The following is a 24,109-nucleotide window of genomic DNA, read 5'->3' as shown; positions in this document are numbered from 1 at the left end:
GCAGTAGATGAGTAGATGATGCAGTCTTACATATCCATCTACGTTGATAGCGTGATATGGTTTTGCTTAAACTTTTCTGCAATAAAAATATGATACTTGTTGTGGTCTACCTTAGCCAGAGCGAGACCCAGATAAAAAGGTGACCCCGAAGGCTAACTAGGCAGTACCAGGTCGGTTTAAGCAAGCTCATGGCTAACGGTGGATGACGGAGCGTTACTCTTCGCATTCCGCCCGGCTCCTCCTTCGTCAGGGTGTTCGAACCTTTGGTACAAGTGTATATGGTCTACCTATCCGAATTATGTAATATGAAATGTAGTAAAAAAAACATTTAAAAATGTTTTTTTATAAAAAAAATTTAAATTGAACTACGATATCTCATATTAATTCGTCGTTTGTAGTCAGTCGGGACAGCTCAGTAATTAACGCCTCTGACGATTCCCAACTATTGGGTAAGCCCAGCCTTTATAAACGCACTCTAAATTGAGAAAAGAACTGGTGATACAGTGCCGACCATTCATAGGTTGTAATTAGTCATCCGTCATACATTTAAATTCGCAGTTTAATATGTTAAATCGTAATTTTTGGTTCTTTACGAGGATATAATACAAATTGATAATTTTTAGAATTTCAAATGATACTACTAATTTTATCATGGACACATAGGTCAGGTGATTTATATATATCATTTGAATTGATTTTCTTAATTCAATTTTTTTTTTTTTAGGTATTTCGAGTAAGTGAAATAAGAGGAAATTGAGAGTTATGATCGATACAAAACTATAAATTGCCACCAATTGTAAACAATATTAAAAAGTGCAGTAAAGATAACTATGAAATCATCGACTTAAACAGTATATTTTGTAAACTAAAAATCCCATAGAATCCTTGCTTAGAAGAAGGAATGATTTTTATGGAATGCAGCAGTGGGAGAATATCTAATGCTAGACCTCATATTATATTGATACTTTTTTCTTTGGATTGCTTATAATATTTCTATTTAATTTTAAGCTAGTAATTAATTAATTTTAGTACATAATGTATTTATTTTCATTTATTCTTAATGGCAAAAAATGTATTCTATTCGTTTTTTTCATTGAATTAGTTCTAAAATGTTTGAGAAAATAAAGTAATTTAAAAAAAAAAATCAATGTTGTCTATTAATTCACAACTAAAATCGATTTATTTTATATCATCATCGTTCAAACATGTATCCAAGAGATGGAGGATCATGGATCCTTACTTTCAAGTAATCAATAATTTTGTTTGTTCTTTCAATTGTGTATACAAAATTATAACGTTTCTAGTATTTTTTATCTCCTCGTATTATTCTCTGAAGCAAAACAACACATCTTGAACTTTTACAGCTAGATTGCTTTTTCTCGAAATTTTAAAGTTTTTTAAAATTCAATCTGATGAAAACTGTAGAATTAAGCACCAGCGGTTGGGGTACGTTTTTCAGTAAAGTCATTTTTGGGAACTTGTAAAATTGTAAAACCGACGACATATAATAAGGTACGTCCGAGAAATCGATTTTAGAAAAATAACTATAATATTTCAGACTTATACCTGAATATGTGATGTCGGTTTCGTACAAGTGTTTGCTTCTGAGCTAGGCTGTTCACATAAATACGTAGCTACTTACACCCATAAACAGCACATATGCGATTCTCGATTATTTGGAATCAGAGTAAATTAGCCGTTCGAAATACTTTCCCTTTTTATTTACTTCTCAATTAGGAAAGTAGAAGTAAAAATATGTACATGATTTGGATTTAATTTGGTTTAGATTTGTTTTTAATACCTCTGGTTTAATATATTTTTTTATTATACTATCCTAATTTTATTGTAAGTTGGAGTTGTAGTATTAGTTTCCAATAAAAAAAAGGGATTTATCACATTTTCAAACAAAATTTTTTTTAAAATTTGTATATACTTTTATATATTTTAGTAGTACTTTTCTTCGATGATGACAGCCATAAATTGCACCCACTATTGATATTCAGATAATGAATCACAAAAACATCAAGATCAGATGCAAAGTTTGACGGTTTGCAAATAATATTTTGTAACAATTATTATCCCTTTTCTACATTATATGTAGAAAAATATTTAAGAGCATATAAAAAGTAATCTAAAAATACTATAATTATAAATGGCAAAGGATTTCAAAAAGTATAAACCATAACTATCAACTATTTTACTAAAATACTATTTTAATAATGAAGAACTACAATAATTATATAATATTGTCTCTTCTTTTTATCACTTAATTAGATTCGTTGGTGTCCTCTGAAGTAATATCTCCTGACTCTGAAGAACCGCTAATTTTGGAAACTTCAACTGTTTCGTCACTTTCTTTAGACTCCTTACTGTTGGCCGATATATCTACTTTAAGTAATTTAGGAAGACGGAGATTGGCAGCTATTTTTAGCTTTTCCCTGGACTCAGTACTCTCTGGTGATTCCCTGCTTTTATAAGATTTTGAATTATCTTCTCTCGATTCCTTAGATTTTGGTTTTTTATGCCGGTCTTCGTTATGCTTTTTACGAATGAAAGAATTCAACCTCTTTTTATATTCCTTGATTTCTTCCGATTCAGGACTCTCTGGTGATTCATCTTGGTGTGAATGTTTTTTGCGGCGTTCTTGAGAATGTTCCTTTTTACGAATGAAAGAATCCAACCTCTTTTTATATTCTTTACTTTCATTCGATTTAGGACTCTCAGGTGAATGATCACTATGTCCCTTATGTTTATGGTTATGCTGATGACTATGATGTTTTTCTTTTACGGATTCGGAATTTTCTTTTGACTCGCTATCTTCATCGGTAACGTCACTTTTCTCAATTGATTTCGAGGGTTTTGATTCATCTGACTCATGGGAATGATGATGGAAATGAGGAAAGAATGGGAACGGTGGGCGAGGACGTCTTACCGGAGCATGGGGGTCAGAGGAAGAAGGAGGGGCTGGTCTACCCGATGGGTCGACAGGAGATGGACGAGCTGGTGCAGAAGGATCTGCGGGAGAAGGAGCAGCTGGTGCAGATGGATTTGCAGGAGATGGAGGGGCTGGTGCAGAAGGATTTGCAGGAGAAGAAGGAGCTGGAGCTGATGGATTTGCAGGAGATGGAGGAGCTGGTGCAGAAGGATTTGCGGGAGAAGGAGAAGCTGGAGCTGATGGATTTGCAGGAGATGAAGGAGCTGGTGCAGAAGGATTTCCGGGGGAAGGAGGAGCTGGAGCTGACGGATTTGCAGGAGATGGAGGAGCTGGTGCAGAAGGATTTGCGGGAGAAGGAGGAGCTGGATCTGATGGATTTGCAGGAGATGGAGGAGCTGGTGCAGAAGGATTTGCGGGAGTTGGAGGTGCAGATGGATCTGCAGGATTTGCAGAGGAGCTGGTGCAGAAGGATTTGCGGGAGAAGGAGGAGCTGGATCTGATGGATTTGCAGGAGATGGAGGAGCTGGTGCAGAAGGATTTGCGGGAGTTGGAGGTGCAGATGGATCTGCAGGATTTGCAGGAGATGGAGGAGCTGGTGCAGATGAATCTGCGGGAGATGGAGGAGCTGCGGGAGACGAACCAGCGGGAGATGAAGGAGCTGGTGCAGATGGATCTGCGGGCGATGCAGGAGCTGGTGAAGATGAATCTGCAGGAGATGGAGGAGCTGGGAGAGATGGATCAGCGGGAGATGAAGGAGCTGGTGCAGACGGATCAGCGGGAATTGGAGCTGCAGTGTCAGCAGGAGATGCTTCAGGATCAACTACAGGGGCAGCAGGGCCAGCTGGAGATGGTACTGCTGCGTCTGCCGGAGCTGCTTCAGATTCAACAACAGGTGCAGCTGGGTCAGCAGGAGATGGAGCTGCCGCATCAGCTGGAGCTACTGCAGGATCCGCTTCAGGGGCAGATGGATCAGCAGGAGATGGAGCTGCCGAGTCAGCCGGAGCTGCTTCAGGATCAGCAACAGGCGCAGATGGATCAGCTGCGTCTGCAGAGGGTGCTTCGGGGTCAGCAACAGGGACAGTTGGGTCTACAGGAGATGGAGCTGCTGCGTCAGCCGGAGCTTCTTCAGGTTCAGCGACAGGGGAAGATGGATCAGCTGGAGATGGTGCAGGTGCGTCAGCCGGAGATGCTTCAGATTCAGCGACAGGGGCAGATGGATCAGCTGGAGGAGCTGCGTCTGCAGAGGGTGCTTCAGGATCAGCTACAGGAGCAGATGGATCAGCTGGGGATGGAGCAGCTGCGTCTGCAGAGGGTGCTTCGGGATCAGCTACAGGGACGGTTGGGTCTGCAGGAGACGGAGCTGCTGCGTCAGCCGGAACTGCTTCAGGTTCAGCGACAGGGGAAGATGGATCAGCTGGTGATGTTGCAGCAGCGTCAGCCGGAGCTGCTTCAGGTTCAGCGACAGGGGAAGATGGATCAGCTGGAGATGGTGCAGCAGCGTCAGCCGGAGCTACTTCAGGTTCAGCGACAGGGGAAGATGGATCAGCTGGTGATGTTGCAGCAGCGTCAGCCGGAGCTGCTTCAGGTTCAGCGACAGGGGAAGATGGATCAGCTGGAGATGGTGCAGCAGCGTCAGCCGGAGCTACTTCAGGTTCAGCGACAGGGGCAGATGGATCAGCTAGAGATGGAGGAGCTGCGTCGGCAGAGGGTGCTTCAGGATCAGCTACAGGAGCAGATGGATCAGCTGGAGATGGAGCAGCTGCGTCTGCAGAGGGTGCTTCGGGATCAGCTACAGGGACGGCTGGGTCTGCAGGAGACGGAGCTGCTGCGTCAGCCGGAGCTGCTTCAGGTTCAGCGACAGGGGAAGATGGATCAGCTGGAGATGGTGCAGCTGGAGATGGTGCAGCAGCGTCAGCCGGCGCAGCTTCAGGTTCAGCGACAGGGGAAGATGGATCAGCTGGAGATGGTGCAGCAGCATCAGCCGGAGCTGCTTCAGGTTCAGCGACAGGGGCAGATGGATCAGCTGGAGATGGTGCAGGAGCGTCAGCCGGAGCTGCTTCAGGTTCAGCGACAGGGGAAGATGGATCAGCTGGAGATGGTGCAGCAGCGTCAGCCGGAGCTGCTTCAGGTTCAGCGACAGGGGCAGATGGATCAGCTGGAGATGGTGCTGCAGCGTCAGCGGGGGCAGCTTCCGGTTCAGCGACAGGGGCAGCTGAGTCTGTAGGAGATGGATCAGCAGCGTCAGCCGGAGCAGCTTCAGGATCAGCAACAGGGACAGCTGAGTCTGTAGGAGATGGTTCAGCTGCGTCAATCGGAACTGTTTCAGGATCAGCGGGAGATGTTTCCTCTTGTTCTGGAAGTGATTCGGTAATAGATTCATCCGGTGATGGCGAAACCGATTCCTCTGTATTCACTGGTTCTGGCTCAGGGCTTATATCGGTTAGTGAAGGAGATAAAGGTTCATCTGAAGTTTCTGGAATTATCGAGGATTCTTCTGGAGACGGAGAGGCAGATTCTTCAGGATCTTGCGATACTGGTTCTACTGAAGTTCCCTCAGGAGTTGAGGGTTCTGGGATAGCAGAAGATTCTTCCGGCTCATTTGAGGCAGGAGTCTCGTCTGGAGGTAGTTCGGATGTGGGGTCTACTGTTATCTCTTCTGGATCCTGAGATATAGGATCTTCAGATTGTTGATATGAAGGTTCTTCTGTAGATGGGTCTGCTGGAAGTGGTTCCGCATCTACTTGGTCCGTAGGTTCTACTTCGGGTACAGTAATATACGATATGGAAGGATCACTGTTAGTTACAGGAACTGGATCTGCATTATCAGTTAAGTCCGCTCTTTCCAATTCAGGCGGTAAAACGAGAGGCTTGGGTAGGGCAGGAGAATAGCTTATTATAAGCAATAACACTATAGATGGTGACAACCGCAACACCTGAAATTAAATATATAATATAAATAAACCAGTCATTTAAACTTACATAAAAAAATGAACTAATTAGAAATAATATAAAAATAAATAAATAAAACTTTCAGAATTTAAATATCAAGTTAGCCTACTAGACATATACTACATGTATTTTTAGGTAATGCAATTCTAAATATTAATGAATTAATATAAAAAATATTATTTCTGTAATTACACACAACTTACGAATAATTTGGCATGATATTTTTTAAAATAACATAGCTTATCGTATCGGTCGGTATATGGAGCGGTAGAAGTGGAATGTGTCATGAATAAAATTGCTGCAATAGAGGTCTCTAATTTCGATATGCCGACAGTTCAATCCAGGCTGCTCTTAGCAGTCCTCTCGCTATTAGCATAATCCATTCTCATATCAAACCATATCTCTAGGAAATTTGACTTGTCAGGCAGTACCGATAATTATTAATGGAATAGAACTAGGAATATAATTGCATAAACATAATTATCAAATGGCCAGAGATAGGAATAATGAATACTGTAAAAAATCTGATGTGTTTGTGACTAGGAATATGATATAAAGGATATAAAGAAGAACGAGTATCTTCATAAAATAAATAAAACTTATGTTTGTGAAAATATACTCAATCTTATCTAACAAAACACGTAGACAGATGCTTTATATAACTATAGATTAATTGCTTTTTCTCTAATTTAAATTGCTTATGGAATATTTTTTAAACTCCTTAATGATAAGGACATTCTACATGAAGTTGTAAATAGGATTTTGCGGGCTAAGCGCGCAATCGTCTGGTTAAGTCCAATCCCTGAGCTTAGGAATTACCGAGGCCTTCCATTTTGAAGTATGGTTATGATGTTTCTGTTTGCAAATTCGATATACTCCTATGTCGAATTTTAAAATATATTTATTCAGTTATGTCGCAATTTCTGACTGTCACTAAAGATTGTGTGTAAAATTGTTGTAAAATGTGTCTCTTGGACTATTTTTAACTTTTTCAATTATTACATTTGTAAAGTAATCCGCTAGGAAAAAACATTTCTGCAACTGCCCCACCACCACTTCTGCTTGAATAATGTGTGTCATGATAACTTGAACACTTATTCCTTACCGTAGAGAAGAGAAAAGTGTATAATAGTGACTACAGAATTGACTTACCGACTAAAAAAATCTGTAAATAGCTGTAAAATTAAGGATTTGATAGTAATTTAACGTCAAAATTATTTTGGTTCAACTAGTTGTAATTCCGAACCATTATTACAATTACAGCGGTTCATTAAGTAACACATTGATATTTTCACAATTATATAATTTATTCATTTACTGATGTCTACAACTGTAGGTACATAAAAAACATCCAGTAAATTTGATGTAAGGTCATAATGGCATACGGAAAAGATCATAAGATACAGAAAAACTAACTAATGGTAGTACTCTAATAATATATCTACATTAGAATGTCTCCACCGGAACTAATTATCAAAGGTAAAAATGTAAAATGGAATCCTGCCAGTCAATGGAATTCACCTAGATCGCCGCCTTACCTGGAATCACCATATAAACATTAAAAAACTATCTTAAGACCTACGCAAGGTTAGCCCATGCTATATCCTATCCTAAATATAAAATCTAAATTAAAACCAGAAACAACTATTCCTATTTTTAAAAAATTCTCAGGCCACTGCTGATGGATGGCTGTAAAGTCTGGGGAGGGCATTCTTTACGGAAAGGAAAAAATTACAATTTTTTTCAAAATAAACTCCTAAGATTCCCAATGCATGCTCCTTGGTTTTAAGAAATAGTCAATTGCATCAGGAATTACAAATGGAGTCAATAGAGGATTACTTGAAAAAACGATTCATGAAGTTCCACAGTTACCGACAGTTAAAGGAGCAATGACTTATACTTGTAACTTGGGAAATCCAACCTCAACCCGAAAATTGAAGCCCAGGCTAGTGCAGAACATCCTTTTATAAATCCTATATTTATCAATTCTTTAGTTGACGTTGCTTCTTTTTATTTTATTTTTTCTCCCCGTCCTTCTTTCAAATTAACTTTTTTTTCCCCCCATACGAGTGTCTTTATATTTGTTATTAACCTTACTTTTCTCTCTTATTAAGATTTATTATTTTGATCCAATTTTTTAAAATTTATAACATTGTATATAGTATTCAGGGATGTCTTTTGAATAAGACGATATCTCCCCCCCCCATAATCAATTGTTAAAAATAAATTAACTTATATCAACCATTAAAGGCCCACCATGCCGATCTGATTAAATAAAAAAACTACACTGGAAGGCTTCGAGGCCATCTTAGTTTTAGGCACCTCGAAGGATTGTCAGGAATGAAAGAGGAAGGAAGGTTACTAACTAGTGTGTTGTGGGACTTTAAAATGTAAATGAAAATTACAAGAAGAATTACAAAGAAGTTACAGTGTCAAATCACAGTAATTGTGATTTCAATTACTTTCTGCTTTATACAGCGCGTCCCTAACCGTGCCTAGCTCTCTGCATTAAAATCCTACTTATTCCGTCTAGATCAGTCGATTTACCACAGCCAGCGTTTTAAACAGTTAAAATTAAATTCTGCAAAATTGAGATTCGTCTCTTATCGAAAAATATCTTTTGTCTCGTATTTTCTCAAATGTATCCATCAATATCCCTGGAAAAGGGATATTTACTATTAATGTTTAGTAATATAATTAATTAATATATAATTCTGAACCTCAAGATCTTCGAAGCCACAGAGATATATCAATAGCATTTGGAAGGTTAACCATTCTCTTACATTCCCTTGGATTCTCAGAGAAATAACCACCATCTTACATGATGGACCAACAAATTATGACAAGTAACAATTGCAGGCAAGATAAATAACAGCATGACTAGTGGAAGTGTTTCTGAATAACGCGGTAATAATCAAGAGATGTTCTTTAAAACAAAACATAGGACTCCCGAATATGCAGAAAGAACAATGGTCGTCGGAAACTTAGAGATTCATAAGCAGATAAATAAGATAAATTAAAATTAAATCAGTACAGCTACCACTCATAAAGGGTCAGTGGTTCAGTACTTTATAAGGAAGCTCTGTTACTAGACCAACGGTTGTGCAAGAAGGTGACTTGGTCAGAATCACGTCCGACCGCCAGATTTTTACCCAATTAAGTGTACCGAATTTATGAGGCTGGGTGGACCCCAGGAGGGCTCCAGTACCCACAGGGTTGACTCACGGCTACAGTGTAACAGAAAACAGTTTTCAGCCCTGCCGTATTAGAACCCGAGTTCTTGGAGTTAGTAGCATCTTGCCTTACCACGGTACCACCGCACTCCCGAAAATATGATATATAGAAGAAGGAATAATGGCACTTGAACTATTAAAGTTCGAACATCTCTAGCCTAGATCATGAGAGCATGTCGTGTGGGGAAGAGTTTTAGCCCGAGGAATAAGACCTATAAAGCGGATATAGTTTAGTGCTCACCAGGTGTAAGGTGATTGAGTCATAAGGTCCAGTCACGGGCTAAGTCGGCAACGCCCGTGAAATACGAGTAGAGAAGTGCTTTTAAGTCGCTCGTATGTAAGATCATTCGCCGGTTAATGTGGTCTGTTTCACCTTTGCCTAATAGGATATTCTTTCCTATCAGTAATTGAAATGTTAGCGTATAAGGTTCAGCTGTTATGATCTTACAACTGAGTGTTCTCCCCCCCCCCCTCTCACCCTTATTCTTGAGCTTGAGATATATTCAAAGGATTGGTATAATGTATAGGGAACAGTTCTATCAAAATTATTATTATAAATTACTATTATTATTCTGTATAAATCATTCACAGATCACAGCGTATAAATTGATAATGTCTTTAAAGTACGCAACTAAACCTGAATGATTGGAATTTATTGATGTTAATTATTTATTGCACCTATGCTTCACAAATATACGGGACAGCCAAAAACAAAAAACCCACATGAACATACTGCAAAACATTATATAAAACACTACGTCAGATAGACGATCTCCATGGTACATCTGTAAGAGAACACTGCACACACTTACAAATACCTACTGCACAAGACCACATTAAAACATCATACAAGACATTTCATGACAAACTCTACCATCACACCAATAAACTAGTACAACATATGACTGCTAGAACATTCCCGACTAGATATGAGCTGGATGAGGGATCTCCTTAGTTAATTAATGGAATCAATTAAAGTCAGGAGGAGGTATCAATAATTTCTTACTCATTGCTAGGGATCGCTGACAAATAAATATTAACTGCTTCAGGTGGCAATCGAACCCACAACGTTCTGAACCAGGCGCTCTGGGACCTACAACCGAACCTATGCGGTTTTCACGTCTCTTATATGTTAAGTAAATATATTTATTGTGTAGTTTTTCAGATTCTAGTTTTAGAGTCATGAAGAACACAAACATATTTACAGAATAATCAGATATAAATATTACCGATGACTTGGGAAAATAGCCCATTTTTGCAGTTTAAGAAGTTTTATTTTGAATACTGTTCAAATAAACATTAATTTTCTGTTCGTCTGTTGATGTCCAATGAAAATGTAAAAAATAAGTCGATATATAGAGCTTTATTCTTCATGACTCATTTCGTTCAATTCTTCGCCCAACATTCAGTTCTTTCAAGATTTGATTAAATATGAAAAAAAAACAACTACATTTAATATTACAATTGTTTTGATGGTTTAATCACATTAGTTTAAATTTCTATCCACCATTTTTGATTTATTTTTTAAAAAATTATATCGGAAAATTCCTCTGTAAACACTGATTTTTTCGTGTATTTATTTGCAACAGTTTCTTTTGGAATATGATAAAAATTCAAGGGGCCATTTTGAAAAAAAATTTCGTGAAAATGAGGAAAAATAAGAAGATATGAAATGGATATTAAAGTTCATTTCTTAAATATTTTAAGTAATCACGTTTGAATGATATATGTTATTTACAATTTTCAGCAGAATTCATAGCTTCATTTTTAAAATTAAATAAAAATTTTATAAATTATTGATTATTTATAGCATCTCTGGCTTATAAGTTTATTTTCAGTAATCAAGTTTTAATAAAACCCTTAAAATATTCCTATAATTCCAACATTCAAAATTATTTGAGGGTTATTGACTTTCTATGTTTAACAGAAAATTCTAGGAGAATAATAAATTCTAATTATCGCAATAATTAGAGTTTTTTACATTTGATATTTAATCATGAGAATGATATTTTAATTTTAATAATGTAAAATATACCTTTTTTAGTTTCCTGATAACTAAACTTCACACAATCTACTTTCACTACTGGAACATGAATATCAAATAAGAAAACTTTTGGATTGTCTCAGAAAAGTTTTACAATAGAATAAAATAATCGTTAATTAATGCTTTAATGAACCTCAAGGAATTATTATGAAGCAGCACGTTTGTGTTATCAGTTCAGATATTTTTGTTTGCATAATTTGAATTCGTTGCAAAGGGGTCTTTGAGCTGCGCAATAAATTTTTTGGCACTATCTCTAAAGGGCTGTACACAAAACTGTGTCCACACAAGCTTATGGTTTTGTGTATTCATAATTTACATAAGATTTAGTTTTATATAAAGTTCAATTTTCTCAGAAATCGTTATCAGCTATTTCAAAAGGTTTATTTATTTTTTTGTTTAATTGTACTTGATAAAGTATTCTACATAACAATTTTTTTTATTAAAAACACATTTAAATATAACTATATATCCACGTAGTGCAATATCTCGGTAGGTAAGGCACTGTACTCTTACCTCTTGGCTAAAAATATAAAATACATTTGAAAAAGAACGGATACACATTTTATATTTTTTTAAAAAAAGGTTCAGTGTTGTAATTGTTTAGCAGGAAATATTATCATAACTTTTTGTTCTGATTCTTTTAGTATTTAGTTGTTTTAGAGTTCTCGAATACATCAACTACAGTATGGTTACCAATCTAGGCAGGAGAAGAAGACAAAGGTTTATTTGGAGTAATAGATTTATATTACTCCAAATAAACCTCTGTCTACTGACAGAAGGCAGGTCTTGTCATATATATATTATATAAGAGCGAAAAAGTGGTGTAAGTCGAATTTAGAGGTTTGTAATATATAAAATCTCAAAATTGTTTTGTGAAAAATAATAGGTTCTACTGTTTAAACTTGTCAATCGCAAGTGTATTCAACTATTTAAAAACATTTCACTGAAGTATAATAAACTGGAAAATACTCCTTAATTATTTTTTTTTAATAAAAATTAATTTTGATGGAAATAGAATAACTTATATCACTTTTGCTCTCAATGGTTCTCATATTATTAATTTCAAGAATTATTCTTTTGATTATCACTAATTACTAATTAAATTGATCATGCTTATCCTAAGTTTGGCATTATCCATATTATATGAACAAGTTTAGTATGCGGGGTTCTACCATAGATAATAAAAAGTCAGTATATAAGGAGTTTTCAATTAAAAGTAAGTATATCCACTTCTCAAAAGGTACGGTTTTTTTTTTGTATAATTAAAATTTTACAAAACAAACATTCAAATCATATTAAAATTTAAAATTTTCTCCACCAAATAAGTTTTACCAATCGAGAATATCCAATAAAATTTTACAGATCTACATGAGATATCCCATATATGTTTTAAATAATGATTTTCCAAAAGTGGATATGTGTACTTAATTCGACTTTTTTGGAAAATTGGTCATGTTATTTATAATTTCGTTAACTCATAAAAACCAATGTTTGTACTGTCATAATATATAGAATGAGTTATTTGTATTGAAATTGAATTTATGGCTATTAAGTGCGATTATAAAACATGAATGCAGAAAAAGTTGAAGTACTAACTAATATGGCTAGTGCATTATTTTTTATGTCATTATTATAGAAGATATACTTATAAACTAAAAAATTAAGGTTCACACATTTTATTTTCAAATAATTGCTTTTCACAAAACCATATTTTGATAATTTTGAGAAAACATGAACTTGACAGGGTTTACGTTTTTTGCGCCTATAAAAAGTACTGTTAATAAAATAAATGCGATGAAAACAACATAATATTAAAACATAAATATAAATAAAACATACCATGTTGTGGTGAGGTGTTTATTCCTTAAATATGTCAGTCAGTCCCTACCAGTTGCGGGAGGAACACGAGAGCAAATGAAGAAAGAGAACTGTACAACAGAAAATATAGCCCTATTTAACGCGTTCAAGATAGATTTACAACATTTACTTTTCTCGCGTCATTGTTTATTTTAATCATACTCCTATTTCTGGGGAGAGTGTTGCAGGTGATGATTAATGAACAATTACTGGTGACGTAACCCACCCTCGCCGTACCTGCCAATCGTCAGGAAAACAACACGTAATTTTATAGCTTTTATTGTTTTAATCATGTAATAGTAGATACTTATATAACGCTATCTTTAACCGAGATAAATCGATTTCAGAAATTAACAAGTAAAACTGTTTAGAAAATAATAAATAAAATTGTTTAAATAAATAAACTTAAATTTTATCCATTATGGTCTCAAAACATGTATTCTCTTTATAAGCCGACGTTTCGGCCAATTCGTCCATCCTCAGTGATAATATCTCTTAAAAAGCAGCTTTTATTACATCTATGATCCTCAACAATTCAAATATAATTAACTAATAAATAAAATCAGGGTCTAAATATAGAAACCTTATTTTTTTTTATGTAAGTCCATATTTTGAAAAATCCTTTCCACTTTCATATATTCCTATATTCATCAATGTTTTGGGGTCTTCCTTCCTGATATTACATCTGAAATTTTACTATTCAATAAAATATACGTAGCAATTTTTTTATAATAAAATGCTTTATAGTTATTTTCATATTTACCTTATTAGTGGCTACATAGGCCTAATTATTTTGTTTGTATGTATTTATTTATTGATAAATCTGCACTTTATGAGGCAATAATAATGATGATAATTAATAATAATAATTATAAGGTAATGATAATAATAATGCAATTTATTGTAATAATTTATTTATTACAATCTGCCTCAGGCTTGGGCAATTAGTTATACTGATAAATAGACACATTCATACCAAAATTTAAAAAAATAAATAAAATCTCTATACGTATATAAAAAGAAAAATTAATAAAATGAACTATGTATATGTAGAAATAATAAATAAATAAAGTGAACAAAATCAAACTAGGACATAATAAAATAAGTAAAATTTTGAACTAATATAGCAATAAGAAAAAAAATAAGAAAAACAAATAAATAAATAAAATAACTAATAAACAAAATAATAATAATAAAATAAGAACTAATCATTTACACTATTAATCCTAATTATACTACTAAAATACTTTGTCATAATTTAGATCATTTATAATGTACACCACCATCACACTGGACTGAAGTCACTAACTTTATCTCTTTAATACCTCCCCTCATAACAAAAGTAATATTTAGGGGATTTGGCTCCTTATTGATCTTTTCTTTTCAATTTTTATTTTATTTTTTTAGTACTATTGTAAATTTTATGCTATTATAATTGTAATTTATTTATTATAACTTGTATAATGTAATTTCTATTCATGTTTTTTTGTGTCAGTTTTGTAATATCAGTATTTTGTTATATAAATAGCTTTCTTTCACTTTTTTTTTGTTATTGTTTCATTTTCCAAAATCCTAGTATTTTTAAAATCAAAACTGTGTTTTCTTGTAATGCTGCAATATGCTAGAGCCGTTGCTTTAGTGTTTTCAGTATTCTAGTAGTTATTTTCAAGCTAAACTAATCTGATTCTAAGTTTTAAAGATGTTTCCCCTATGTATATTTCGTTATAATATCTATTTTGTAAATTATACCTTGTTCATCCAAATTTTCATTTCTATCCTTCTTGTTGGTTGGGCATGAATTTAATTTATTGCTATCTTATTTAATTGGTTACTATCCCTAATTTAACATCATAGTGATCATATAAATCGAATGTTTTGGTTAGTTTTTCAATTAACTCCGTGGAGTGATTTATTTTAAATAATTTTATTGATTGTTTATCCAATTTGTTGCATTCATTATTTTTCTATCTTTATGTATTACTCAATTTTCATTGCTTTAGGTATATTTATAGTAATCTGTGATTCTAATTAAATTATTTTTAATATAATATTCTTTGAATTGTATTGTTTTTTTTTTTTTTTTTTGCTTTTCGCTTTTTTTATGACTATTATTTCTGTATCCTTTATTTGTTGGTTTATGTTTTATTTTTAATCAATTTTTTAAGCCCCGTTTATTAAATTTTCAATTACTGCATATTCCAAAGCATTAATGAGTGTTAATATCGATGAAATCCGAACGTTAAAATGATGCTACATCATTAAATTATTACGATTTTTATTATATGTACCTCCAGAAAAACATAGAAATAGACCCTGATAAATTAAAAATCAGATAAAGTTAAAATAAGACGATATAGAAAGCATAAAGGGACTCTATACGTTAGAAATACAAATATAAAATGATGGTGATGATTATTTGTTATTGAATAAAGTAAAAGCTGTCTCACTTACGGACATAGAGGAGTACTTTCACACAATATTTACAGAAAAGTAAAAAATTAAAAAGTAAAAATAAATTAGATAATGAAATAATTAATATCAAAACATTGTAACAAATTTTTTTATTTTTTTTTATTTTATTTATTTATTGATATTTACAACTGTACAAAAAAATGCAACCAGTAAATTTGATCATAATGACATAATGATATGATACAGGATGTAGAGAAACTACCCAGTATTAGAACTCTAAAAACAGTTTACAATATAAGGTCACGAGGCCATCTAACAAAATTTAACTTAAATAATTAAGTGAAAATACGGGTATAATTAACAACCCTACTTATATTCAGCCTGGAAAACCCTGAACAAAGCTTCTCGCTGTAAAATCCTGGACTCTGGGATACCCTAACCACGTTGCTGGTATTTAAAGCCAATAGAGGCTTGGATATTGTAGCCGCAAACGCTCAGGACTTGAGTGGAGTATCTTGGCATTGCCATAACCCCAATATAATTATGTAAAATTGGTCTCTGAGCCCTTGACGTTCAAAATTTAGGAAGGATTGTAGGGATAGATGAAGCTGGATAGTAATTGTGCAAAATAACGCGGAATATTAGGAAATTTCGGTCAAAATATGATTGGAATTAAGTCTTAGACAAATGGAATATTAAGGATGTCGGATATTGTTGGTTACATACTATGGATTATTTTTTATTAAATGACTATGGTTAAGAGTATTTTTTAAAATGTTGTGTTATTTATGTTATTAATTATCTATTTTTCCTTACGATCGCCTAATTTACTTTGTGAGTTTTTTTTTTTGTTTACATCTGTAATTAGTAATGCAGGATGAGAAATATTATAACTACAATTATTATTCTTATGTATAAAATCCAACAATTTTTACATGAATTAACATAACATAAGTTATCTGTGCTGGAAATTGTTTTTGGATTAAAAACTTATTGTATGTTAAAATTTTTGATAATCAAGAACATTCCTGATTATATTTTATATGGTTTAACTAACTAAGACTATACCAAATAAAAAAAAACTAAAATATTCAATTAGTAGAATTTAACTTAATATAAAGTAGGTGAATGAACACAATCTTCCTTATTTAAATATATTTGTTTTTCACAGACAACGACGTTTCGCGGTTATCCCTCATCTTCAGGTTGCTAGAAAACAAATTCAACAAAATTCAACATATGCTTACATTACCACTATATCACATTATTCATCAAACTATTCATAAAATATTTACCTGATTAACTTTTTATATATAATATATAATGAAGTCCTTATTTGTCATTTCAAGCTCATATTAAACATATTATTGTCAATCATTACAATTTTTTTATAATATCAAATATTATAACATTTTTAAGTTAAGGAGAATAATCACCTTCCTGAAGGTTATCTATCATTATGATTCAACAGTTCATTCACCTAATTTATATTAATTTCTAGAAACTCTTCCAGTAGATCATTAATTGTAGAATTTAACTTTTTTTACATAGCTACAATAATATCACTAAACCTACAATCACCCAATTGAGTGTAACGTTTACAAATAATCTGTTTAAAAAAAAAAATTGTAAATGTTGATAAAGATGTTTGCTTAGATTTTTATAATTAGTTTTAATAATTGTATACTTTATAGTATATTCATTATTTATATTAATTTTTTTCTACAATGTTGAATATGTTATTCTCGTTATCTTATTTGTTTTCCACAGTTTTTGTAAGGGATAGTGGATGTAAATAATTTTTTTATTGTTTATCTTAAAACTCTCTTTATACAAGACTAATTATTTACTCATACTACTTATAATTATTATGTTTTAAAGGACACGTAACACTGTGACATTGCATAACATTCTTGTGTAGGTTGCACTGCGGTCACGTATACTGTCAGTGGTCCATAATTCTTTATTTCTTAGCAAATAAAGTCTGTCATCATAACAGATGATTTGATAAGATAGCGCTTAGTTGTTGATAACTCTGATAGTGTAACTACTCCTCAGGTACAACAGTGATTTTATAATGAAATTAGCAACTAAACCATCAGTGAATGATATTTAATTTATTTGTAGCTCAATATCCATGTGGAAAAATATATTAGCCCTTTACGAAACTGCTGATAGTCCAGCAGAGGTGCATGGTGGTTCATAGATTTTTATTTATTGTCATAACTTCTATACTTCTTAGAAAAATATCTTTATATTTAAAGATAATAAAACGTCATTTTATGAAAGTTATATAATGTATCTTTTATTTTCTGTGAGTTAAAAAAAATCAAAATGTTTCTTTCACCTTACAATCAGTTTGAAGTTCTTTTGAAAATTTTTCCTTCACTCCTATATTTTCTATTTCAAATCTTATATTACATTATGAGGTGTAGATAGTTGACCGTAGATTAATGATTGGAGAAGTTTGTCGGGGGGTGCGGTCAGCAAAGAACAACCTAAATAAACAAAACCATATTTATTTATTTTATGCCTAAAATAATATATATGGTTATATATGGCATAAAATAAATAAATATGGTTTTGTTTATTTAGGTTGTTCTTTGCTGACCGCACCCCCCGACAAACTTCTCCAATCTTATATTACATTGTACGATTTCATCTGAGCAACTTCAAAATAAAAGCCAATTAAAAAATAGAACAATACACTGTGACAATACAATTTGTGAATGAACGGCTTATATGTGATTCTGGAGAAAAAAAAAACCCCCCACGAGCTACCGCTCTTTAATTTCACACAATGAAACACATTGAAAATAAAGAAAAAATATTTTTTTAAAAAATCGCTGACATCTGCAAGTTAAAGTAAGTAAATTGTATTTATAAAATTATGAAAAATTTTGATAAAAGCGGATATTACCTTCAAAAGGTTATTCCACCTTTAAATGATTTTTGGAAAAATAAATTTGATAAAATATGCTAGATGAAATACTCTAAAAAAATTAGCTTAAGGGAATTTAAATTAAATAAAAAAACGGTATTTTATTAATTTTCAGGCTTCTAATGTTAAATTTCCCGATATTTGATTTTTAAAAATATTTATATGTTTTTATTACGTATATACTTAGAAATAAACAAGGTTTGTTATACATTTTTTAAAATTTTTATCACATAAAAATCCTATACTGTAGTTCGTTTTTAATAAAAAGTAAATATGAGTTATCAAAACCACAAATTTTTATTTATTTTATATATATAGTTTATTCCTAATTATTGTCAAATAAAATATTTAATTCTTATCCTCCCAATACCTAATGATGCACCGACTTCGGTCAGTTCCATCAACATGGAATTGATCATAGATTGATGGTAATGATTAAAGTTGGTTCCTTTCATCCATCTGTTTGAAATATTTATTCCACGGAAATGAATATTTATATTTTTCTTTAATTTATTTTTTGTTAGTCTAAATCACACACCGTCAGTGCAATGCCAAGTGAAGTAAATGAAAATATATGTGAACAATATATTTGAATTATGGTACATGAGGTAGCAGTTGATTCCGAAATTAGTCAATTAATCATTTTGCATCTTTAGTGAGAAACGTCTCAAATTCGGTTCGGTCCTTTAGGCATTGCAGAAAGTTTTAATAGTGGAAAAACGACTGACTTATACATAGGTCAATATGGTTGTCTCACAATATCTGTTGCATGTGAAGAAAATGGTCTTTAATTTATGGTTTCAAAATAAACTTTAATTTTTAATAAATTGTCTCCTTGCACTCTCCTTGCACAACCGCTGGTCTAGTAACTGTAATTCCTTACAAATTACTGCAGCTCTGACCATTCATGGTTTTTACTAGTACAGATTTAATTTAATTTAATAAATTATATATTTTGTTAGAGAATATCGAATAAAATTATTTTTCTCTGAATTCAAAAAATGTAATTTCTGGTGAAAAAAAAAAACCCACTAAGAACGGGTTATTTATCACAGTTTAGACCAACAGCTCAAACCGAAAATTTAAAAAAACCGATTGAACAAAAGTTTAGACGATGACGTGGATGCAAAAAAGTTGTATAAATCTAACTTACACCACTTTTTCCACTACCAGAAAAAGATTTCCTTTTAAGTCAAAAATATTCTTCCGCTATGCGGCTGATAAGAAATTAATAAGGCAATGTATTGGACCACAACTGTGCTTATGGAGAATGTAGATATGCACTTAAATCAATGTTCACAGAGAAAAACGCAGTTACGCTACTTTTCCTTGTTCTTAGTTTAAAGGAAAAATGTTTCGTCAATTGAGTTAAATGGTGAACTTGTTGAAATGTACTCGATTATTAAAACTTAACAGAAAAGGAAGAAGATTGTTTAAATAGAAAAAAAATCAAGTTCTACTAGTGTTATTATGAAAACTTTACTTAAGTAATTATTATTAAATATAATCTCAGTGCTAAGTAATTAAATAAAAATGTATTTTATGCATAAGAATAACCTCTCATGGTTATAATACAGTTTTAAGTTTCATTTTATAATTATACCTTAATTCATTATTATTACTGTAAAAATAAAATACATGAAATATTGAGCGGAAAGAAGCTGAAGTACTAAGTTTTCCCAAAACCACAGTATTATTTTTCCCCGTGCTCAAGTTCTGCTGACGGTGCCTTTCCAATAATGCAATGCTTCGTATGATCCAAATTTTGGCAAGATCTAGTTAATTTAGTTTACATATGATTTTGAGTTACGGAAAATACTTTAACCACAGTCCAATCCAAAAAACGGGACCTCGTGAAGAAAATAATTATTTATAGAAGATGAGATTAGGTCCTAAGAGTGTGATTTGTGGCCGACAGATGGCAGGATGTTTGGTTTACTTTGGGGGACAGTCCGAACCACGGTTAATGTGTTCCATATTCTGTCTGGACCAGAGAGGCTGTCTAGAACTCAGCTGGGTCGTATTTTATCCTACCCCTGCCTCTTCACATAAAAACGGTCCGAGGGGAGCTAGTGTTTCCTTTTAATTAGAGCTGCTCGGGTTCAAAAAATTAATTTTGGATTCGAAAGTGTGTAAAATCTTAAGCTACTGAATGGTGGACTGAAGATTTTTAAACGAGCTATAAAAGAAAACAAATTAAATGTTGATTGAAGCCTAGAGATTGGGGAATATTCTTCAAAACGCTATTAAATACAATTAAAATTTTTCATGAATTACTCCAAATGGTACTATAATGGTCTTATAAGAGATACAAAAATGAAGAAAGTGCCAGTATTAAATGGAGTAATCCTAATGTCGAATCAATATGCTCTTAAATTAAATAAAGTTTTAAAACCTTATACCATCATTTAGTTAATGGGAATTGTTAAACATGAAAGCATTTAGTGAAAATGTTAAACAGAGAAGTGTTATTCAACAATATTTAAAAAGTAAATAGAAAATATATTTCCATCGGACAGTTCCATCTGGACTTATTATTTTATATTTATTTATTTATGTATTTAATAATAGATCTGCTTGAGGTGAGGCCTTACACAATTATGTAAGAGGTACATTTTTTTTTTTACAAATGATAGGTTTTTTTTTTATACAATTGATGGAGGGGGGGGGGTATAGTCTCATACAAAAGATACCTCTAACTATATACCATGTCATAAATAAAAAAAAAAGATAAAATAAATAGACCAAATACAAAGTTAAATTCCTCGTTATTGAGTTGTTCTTAAACATTTAAATATCTTTTTTTTTTCTGATAATTGTCTTAAAAATACTTATTTAACAATTTTTATCATTATGATTATTTAACAATCAGATACTTTTTCAGGATAAAAATAATTATTTAATCACCTTTATTTATCCAATCCTGAATATGAATAATAGACTTGCCGATTATTCTTTGTGTGAAAAATAATTTACTGGAACTTTTTAATTTGTTCACTTGTTATTCATAAATAACGAATTATATATTTATTATTGATGAAAACAAAATATTTTGGAATATCAATATTTAATATAATATAAATCAAGCAATGAACTAGTTAACAAAATAAAACCTTGCTCATATGCTGTTTTCTCTGAAGGCTTTAAAGGGTCGTGGAGTTAATGTTAATTTAGATACATACTGCTTCGTTTTAAACAAATTAAATTTGATCTAAAAATTAAAATCAAGTACCAAATATATAATGAAAATCAAATTAAATTGAACTTTAGCTCAAGTCTCGTTGAAGACCTATATGGCACTAGATTGAGAAAGTTAAGATTCATTTCTCTGGACAGCCCAGAAATAAATTGTGACTGACCCATGTGGGAATTGAACCCACGACCTTCAGAAACAAAAGATCTGAGACCTACGCCCCAACTCGCTCAGCTATCGGGTCCTCAAACCAAAAAAATGTTCAATGAATATTATTTACAAAAAATTCATTACAAGGCAATATCTGAACAGAATTAGAATTCAAAATTAGACAAGGCAAAATAATTTCGGTTTCGATTTTAAAAAATATATTAAACTTTATAAGCTTAAAGTTATATATATATATATATATATATATATATTCAAACTAAAAATTAATACGATCAAACAACAAATGATAATTTTTTAGGAAACTAATAGTGAAATAATAATGATTTAAATTACTTTTTATTGTACAACTTTTTGTTATTAAATAAATTTATAATCCTGTCATAATGCTTTTAAATGGTTTGGCCTAGAACCTTATTTTTTATTTTTGCATGTGCGAATTTTCCTTCCGGAATTCAACCAGTCAATAGTAATAAAAAAGTATGAATTATAGAATGTATATAAATGTTCAAAAAATATTTTTGTTTTGTTTTTCTTCTATGATAAGAAAACCAATGAAAAGAACACCAACCTATACTAAACTAAAAAAGGGTAAATTCCTTATATCTTGGTACTTTTAAGAGTCAAATTGAGAGAAGAAAAAGATGTCGATGGAACTCAGCAGTATTTCTGAAATTCTTAAAATGTTTTGTAAGGGGCTGGTTACGAATTTCAACTTTGTCGCATCAAATATTTTTAGAGGTATAAAGGAACCAAATTTTTTCTACCACATTCTCTCTTTTGAATTCAGCTTTACTTGTGCCAAAACAGAGAAACAAATATATCATAAGATTCAAAATTGTAGATAATTTACCCTTGTTTAATTTAATATAGTAGATGATATTCAGATAAATCATGGATTTCATGTTTTGAACAAAAAAAAACTTTTTTGGATTTTTATAATCCTCAGGGAGACACTTGAGATAGTAAAGTTGGAATTGGTAATAAGCAATCTAAATAAACAATAAACAAAAACAAACCAAACAATTTCTTGACGTAAATGAGACAGTTTTCAACTCTTATAGCTGTAATGACAAAATTGGTACTCATTTCCAGCGTATGTAGAAGGTTGGGTTGCAAGAAGCAAGTAGGGGATTTCAGGCAATAATATAAGTCCACACAAAGTAATAATATTTTTTACATTCTGATTTCTATCTGAAATTTAAGCAACAATATAAAATGTGAAAATATAATTAATACTCATTCACCAATATTAACAATATGCCAGAAGTACAAATACAGATTAATTATATGAAATTGTCTCTCTGGCATTATCATAATTAGTGCAACAATTATTCATACATGCATATATATGCCTTGAATATATATGTATTTAGGCGCAAATAGTCATGAGCTTAGAATAAATGAAACGTTTTCACCCCATTTTTGAGATTTAGCCCCTCTGTAAGACTTGTGCCCGATCGTTTGATTTTAGAGGGTGTACTAACGATTACGTAACGACTTGGCCAACTTAAAATAAGAAGTATTATGACGTCATGGCTTGATTGCATAGATCAAGGACTTAGTGGAGGCCAGTAAGGGCTGTTTATGGCCGAGCATGTTAAAGCGGCAGCTAAATGTATATATAAATATGTTAAATGCTTGGAGACTGCTGTAGTGTCAGTTTGAATTCGAGCTGGGGTCGATTTTTATTTCTGTAACGGTCCCACGAAATGAATACTTGACTCTCCACCATGGCTAGAATATGGTGTTAACTTAATGGTCATAATGAAAACTTGGAACGTAAATGTTAAAGGACGTAATCATCCCTATTGTGGATATGATGCTGAGTTCTATTGGTAACTTGACATGAGACAAAGCCTACACTAGACAAATTTAATAAATGTTGTAACGGTTTCATGCATAGACGAAATAACTGCTTCATCGAATTGTCGAATTTCTTCGACCTGTGAGTGACTAATGTTCGGTATCTCGTCAAACGATGCCGCATTGGACGTGAGTAGACTGTTCCCACATCACAACTATAGCGTAGTATATTCTATGACTAAGAGTAAAACCCTGGGTCTAAAGTTTGTATGGGTAGGCATACTCCATAAAGTGAGAAGTCGTGAGGTGTTGAGGAAAACAGACGCACCATTGAAAAGTTGGTAAACCCAATGAAGTGTCAATTAGGTGTCGATGGCATTTCCTCTGTTTTGGGGGTAATTACGTTTTCAGGATAATTATTAATTATACATATAAAATTATATTTATATGTTTATTTATTAATTAACAGATTAATATTTTATACTATTTGATAAAAAGAGAAAACCAATGACTATAATATTTGTGATATTCAGATAAAATAAGTACCTTTATTAGACACATCAGAATTGAA

The 24,109-nt window shown here is 32.5% G+C and overlaps 2 protein-coding genes across 2 annotated transcripts; both read right to left on the bottom strand.

Annotated features, from left to right (window-relative positions):
• Positions 1–2,266: 2,266 nt before the first annotated feature.
• Positions 2,267–2,868, bottom strand: LOC136796463 (uncharacterized). Its single transcript, XM_067050262.1, has 2 exons — positions 2,789–2,868; positions 2,267–2,735 (listed from the first exon to the last, which is right to left on the bottom strand). Exons 1-2 carry the CDS (start codon positions 2,866–2,868, stop codon positions 2,267–2,269), a joined length of 549 nt encoding a protein of 182 aa, XP_066906363.1.
• On the bottom strand, positions 2,696–13,098 carry LOC106689689 (cell surface glycoprotein 1). Its single transcript, XM_067050263.1, has 2 exons — positions 13,001–13,098; positions 2,696–5,868 (listed from the first exon to the last, which is right to left on the bottom strand). The coding sequence occupies exons 1-2, from the start codon at positions 13,001–13,003 to the stop codon at positions 2,929–2,931; spliced, it is 2,943 nt and encodes a 980-aa protein (XP_066906364.1). The 5' UTR covers positions 13,004–13,098; the 3' UTR covers positions 2,696–2,928.
• Between the last annotated feature and the right edge of the window lie 11,011 nt (positions 13,099–24,109).

Source organism: Halyomorpha halys, unplaced genomic scaffold (assembly GCF_000696795.3).
Source record: "Halyomorpha halys isolate HHAL.00 unplaced genomic scaffold, Hhal_1.1 Scaffold1426.1, whole genome shotgun sequence".
Lineage (NCBI taxonomy): Eukaryota > Metazoa > Arthropoda > Insecta > Hemiptera > Pentatomidae > Halyomorpha > Halyomorpha halys.
Note: the sequence above shows the minus strand (reverse complement) of the source record. Positions and strands in the feature narration are given on the sequence as shown.

What these genes read in the sequence shown, in the direction of transcription:
- LOC136796463 (XM_067050262.1), bottom strand. Translation starts at nt 2,868, where the DNA reads ATGAATCAAAACCCTCGAAATCAATTGAGAAAAGTGACGTTACCGATG. An exon ending in CAAAAGAAAATTCCGAATCC is followed by an intron (nt 2,736 to 2,788) that starts GTAAAAGAAAAA and finishes TAAGGGACATAG; the next exon opens with TGATCATTCACCTGAGAGTC.